Source organism: Equus przewalskii, chromosome 4 (genome assembly GCF_037783145.1).
Source record: "Equus przewalskii isolate Varuska chromosome 4, EquPr2, whole genome shotgun sequence".
In the NCBI taxonomy this organism is placed as follows: domain Eukaryota; kingdom Metazoa; phylum Chordata; class Mammalia; order Perissodactyla; family Equidae; genus Equus; species Equus przewalskii.
This window is the reverse complement of record NC_091834.1, coordinates 96,651,358-96,656,817: the sequence shown is the minus strand read 5'-3', so window position 1 is coordinate 96,656,817 and position 5,460 is coordinate 96,651,358. Positions and strand designations below refer to the sequence as shown.

The window sequence follows — 5,460 nt, the reverse complement described above, 5'->3', positions numbered from 1 at the left end:
ACAGAACCCCACAAAACATAGCCATAAAGTGAAAAATACATGGAGTAGGTGGTCAGGTGTCCAGACTTCTCAGAGGGGCTTAACGAAGAAGTATCACAACACTCCTACCAGGTACATGGCCAGAAATATAACACAGAGAACAGGGTCTCCAGTGAGTCAGGTCCAACAGCGAGAGAACAGTGAAGGTTAAAAGTCCATATAGGGTACAGAAAAATGTGCCTCGTTTAGCTGTGGACACCACTCTCACCTCAACTATCTCTGAATCTCATCCATCACCTCCTCCTTCCCTTACCTGCCCCTTGTTTAATCATTTCTTCCCCCTTCTTTTACCTTATTTAGGTTTATCATCGTCAAACATGAGGTGCACTTTCAGATAATGCCAGCCCACTAGATTTACAAAGCTTGAGTAGGGCCTTGTATGGGGTGGAGGAGGGAGGATGAAAGAAGGCTCTTAATATGGAGACTTGAGAATAACATGCTCACAGCAGGTGGATCTATCCTGATAACCCAAAATCTATCTTAACGCTGTATTAACTTTCATTGGCTTGCCTAAGGGAAAACTGCTTTTCTTGGACTAACAACGTCTTTGATATTTCATACATTTATCTCATTGTTTATTTGCTTATTTTCTTTCCAAAATTTTAGAGAAAAGATTTGCTGAATTTTCAGAAATTAGGCAGTTTTAGATTTTGAATGAGACCTGATATATACACAACAATTTTTTTTGTCAAATTATTCATACACCATTTGGCAGGAACTGAATCTCAGATTTTCCTTAGCCAAAAAGTCATTGTGTGCAAACAATCCTTGTTCATATCCTTATCAGGGTACAACAAGAACTTTAGTTGATGTTTCTCCATTCAATTATTTCTATTACTCAGACAGAGTCTGTACATCCACATAAATAGGTCCTGTACAAAAACATTTTAATCAGCCTTCAGAGCAACACTCTCCTGAGAACAGTGACTCACACAATAACTGGATGTGGCTACATACACCACACATCATTTTAAGTGAGGCTTCAAATCCTAAAATGCGTTTTGTTCCCAATGGAAACATGATAACCCATGATAAACAAAATATGGATGAATAGGAACCAGGGGTCCAAGGTAAGATCCATGAATAGCTCCGTGATTACAAACAATATGGCAAATCAAAAAGGTAAACGGTATTTTCCTCAATTACTCTCAGGCCATGTGAATGGAGATTGAGTAAGGCTGGAAAGATCTGCCTCAGCAGTTCTTAGCTCCACCGAACATGCTGCTGTGACATAGCACCTCCACATTCAATACCCCAACCCAACCACTCAGCCTCCTACCCAGCATCACCAGTACATGTTTCCTCATCTTGTTCCTGGTTGCCAGGACAATGCAGATGATGCCTGTCATTTCTGAACTGAGTGGGAGAACACACAGGCAAAGCTCTTTTCTCTAAGTGACACTCATGGTTCATCAACTTGCCAATTTTGACGTTAATCCAGATAATTGTCCTAATAGTTTCTCCCAGGCTCCCTTCACCTCCTTATTCCTAAAACTATAAATCATGGGGTTCAACATGGGCATCGAAATGGCATAGAAGAGAGAGATCAACTTCTCCTGAAGGACAGAGGGGCTGGAATGGGGCTGGATGTAAGTGAAAATGGTCATGCCATAGCACAGGACAACCACTGTGAGGTGAGAGGCACAGGTTTGAAAGGCTTTCTTCCTGCCCAGTATGGACTGGATCTTTAGGATGGTGGAGATGATCTTGATGTAGGACAAGAGAACCAGACATAAAGGTGTCATCAGCAGCACAATGCTAGAAACCATGATTGCAACCTCATTGGAAGAGGTGTCCACAGAGGCCAGTCTGACCACAGCTAGGATTTCACAGGATATGTGATCAATAAACTTGTCTGTGCACATGGGCAGCTGAAAGGTGATGGTAGTATGCATGAGAGAGTTGATGGAGCCACTGATCCAGGATGTGATGGCCAACCTAGTGCAGAGCCCTCCACGCATGATGACCGAGTATCTCAGAGGGTCACACACAGCCACATATCGGTCATAGGCCATTACTGCCAGTAGAACAAACTCAATCCCACCCAAGCTGAGAGAAAAAAATAACTGGACTGCACAGCTCACATAAGGGATTACTTTATGTTCTACAAGAAGATGTGCCAGCAGCTGAGGAACAATGCTTGTGGCATAAGAGACATCAACAAGGGAGAGGTGGATGAGAAAGAAATACATGGGGGTGTGGAGTCTGCTGTCCAGTCTGATCAGAAGGACAATGAGGAAGTTCCCCAGCACTGTCACCAGGTATGTGGTCAAGAATAAGAGGAAGAGAAAGACCTGAGTGTCGCAGTCACTGGAGAGGCCAAGGAGAATAAATTCTCCCACACATGACTTGTTATCTGTTCCCATTGAAAAATGTAAGGATTATTAGTCTGCAGAGAAAGTCAGAAATAACAGAAATTGTTAAATCAAAGAATTATAAAAGTAACTTTTTATCTATACATACTGTATACAACTGGCCAGCCTTAGTCAGGTGTTTCAGATCATTTATGGGCAAAGATGACAGGCTTTATCCTGACATACGTTATGTCTTCTCTGTATCAGAGAACAGGCCAGTGCCTTCATAAGGACATGTGTGGTCTCAGGGAGATAGTCAAAGCCTGCAGATAATGCAGTGCAATTTTAGGAGCTCTACATCTTTATGAACTTACCTCAGATTCTAGGGCAAGGAGAGGACAGTGGATGACAATGGCAGGCCAAATGATAAACAATGAAGAATAACCTGGTTGGAATGTTAAAAGAAAAGAAGCCACCTTAAAAATGTCACTTAGACCCACAATGATGAAACGGATAAGTCTATTACAAAAGGAAAGACTGAGAGGAGAGAGAGACTTGTGGAAAGATCTGGAATCAGAGAATCTAGATTTGGCATCTGATTTTATTTAGCAGCTATATGATTGTGGTTTAGTGAAAAACTTTTATCTATGAAATAGATAATGTTATACTACCCACAGGTACATTTATGCCTAAATGTAGGAAACTTATGGGAAAAGCACTGTGCGAATTGTTACTAGCAGTTGTACTGTAGTAGTATGAGTATTAATAGTAACACAACCTCTGCCTTGGGGTAGATAAAGTAGCAAATGTGATTTTCCCATGTTTTCACTACACAAATTCAGACCCAAGTAAAACTGGAGGGAAGCTTTAATGAATCTGAGAACTTAGGGATTAATGGGACACTTTGAAGGTTTTTGGTCATTTCCACAGCCTCTGGTCCTTTTGGTGTTTTTGATAGATTTTGGTCTCTGCGGTCTTTAGTGGGATGAAATGAGGAAGGGAATTAAAATTGTATCTTGCTCTTTTTATTTTTTTCTTTTCAATTTACTGCTATTAATAATCCACCACTCGTATATGGTCTCAAACAAAGCAAAGCAGAGCATGGGTGCTGAGACATTCTCGATACAAGAGAGGAAGGGCAAGCACGTGTTTAAGGAGCCTTCTTCATAGTCCAAGCCAGAAAAGAAAGAAAGAATTCATGTAGATTTACAATGGAATGGAGTTTCCTGTTTGCTTTCTTTTGCTCTAATATGTTATAAAATCAATTTTGAATACTAAATAGAAATAGTTTAAATTTTAAAAACTATCTGAAGCACTGACTAATTCTTATTATTTCTCCATGCCTGCTTATTCACTAACTTCCTTTTCTTGCAGTGCACAAAATAAGAGAAAGTAGGAGCTAAAGGAGGCAACAGGGATTGATGGCAGAAACAGAGCTGATTGCCTCATCCCAGAACTCATACAGGGCCCAGATTAGGGTCTCTGAGCAGAAAGGTCAAGACTATCTATGTTTAACACTCTTACTTCTTAAAGGACAAAACAAAACAAGTAGTTCCAGAAATGCCCTTCTCATTCATGATTCAGACAATTACATTTTTCTAAACCTCTTTCCTAGTGTCCTCCTCAAACCTGATCTCCCTTTTCAACTGTTCTTCCTTTCCTGCTGTATCATGATACTTCCATCACAACCCCTCACTTTGCATTTCTCAATCATGATCAGTCTGAGAAAACATCTACTTAACTCAAAACCAATGTTGAACAATGACCACAGTTAAGAATCAACCCCTTTTAGCTCTTCCTCCTGTACAAGTTTGTTTGTGTTCTCTTCTCAGTATTTATTACAATTCTGGCTACGTTACCTTTTTGCCAGGTGCCTAATGCTCCTTTAACAGACAATAAAATCTGAGAAAAGATGTCAGCAAGATGAAAGAATAATAGGCTCCTGACTTTCCCTTCTCCCACGGATGCACCAAATAAACACCTACACACAGATTAATTCCCTCTGAGAAAAATCCAGAAACGAATTGAGAGACTCCTACACTTCAGAAGATTGAGAAAATACCCACAGTGAAACAGGTAGAAGTTGAGACACATTCATGCCATAAACCCAACCACTGACACAATGCCTTAAAATTGGGAGGGAACTCACAACTCCAAGCTTCTCCCTGAGGATCAAAGGGATTGGACCACATATTCAGCACACCAACTTTTATGGCTGCCACCCGAAGGACTGGCTACCAAATCACTTAGCTCTAAGGTCCAATGGGGCTCAGTATTCAAGAGTGCCCTAGGTCCACAGAAAACAAAGAGGCAATTTTAAGTGGAGACACACAAGCACTTCCTATGGCTATTCCTCTGGGTTTAGTGCAGCTGAAGGAGGCAGAGGTGGACAGCTTCAGGTTGCTCCCCAGAAGATGTTGACTGCATATTTTCCTAGCTGTTGCCTGAAGGTCAGGATTCTAATTACCCTGCATTTGGGAGCCTAGAGGGCAGGTAATTAGTAATCCTCTAGGAGACTGAACAAGTCAGTGAGTACTTCCTGTGCTTTCTCTCCCCAGAATACTTCCAAACTCATTTTATGAGGCTAGCATCACCCTGATACCAAAGCCAGACAAAGATACCACAAGAAAAGAAAACTATAGACCAATATCTCTCATGAACACGGAAAAATTCTCAATAAAATACTAACAAACTAAATTCAATAATACATCAAAAAGATTGTATACCATGACCAAGTGGGATTTATCTATGGAATGCAAAGATGGTTCAACTTCCCCAAATCAATCAATGTGATACACACACTGTCAGAATGAAAGATGCAGAAAAAGCACTTGACAAAGTCTAACATTCACTTACCATTAAAACTCTCAGCAAAATAGATATAAAAAGAAATTTGCTGAACACAATAAGTTGCATTTATGAGAAGTCCACAGTTAATGTCATAATCAATGGAGTAAAACTGAAAGCTTTTCCTCTAAGATCCAGAACAGGGCAAGGATGCCCATTGTCACCACTTCTATTCAACATAGTACTGGAAGTATCAGCAAGAGCAATCAGAAAAGAAAAAGAAATAAAAGTCATCCTAATCAGAAAGGAAGTAAAATTATCTCTGTTTGCAAATGACATG

The 5,460-nt window shown here is 40.4% G+C and overlaps 1 protein-coding gene across 1 annotated transcript; it reads right to left on the bottom strand.

Moving 5' to 3' along the window:
* Positions 1-1,451: 1,451 nt before the first annotated feature.
* On the bottom strand, positions 1,452-2,405 carry LOC103556936 (olfactory receptor-like protein OLF3). Its single transcript, XM_008529245.2, has one exon. The coding sequence runs from the start codon at positions 2,403-2,405 to the stop codon at positions 1,452-1,454; it is 954 nt and encodes a 317-aa protein (XP_008527467.2).
* Between the last annotated feature and the right edge of the window lie 3,055 nt (positions 2,406-5,460).

What these genes read in the sequence shown, in the direction of transcription:
- LOC103556936 (XM_008529245.2), bottom strand. Translation starts at nt 2,405, where the DNA reads ATGGGAACAGATAACAAGTCATGTGTGGGAGAATTTATTCTCCTTGGC.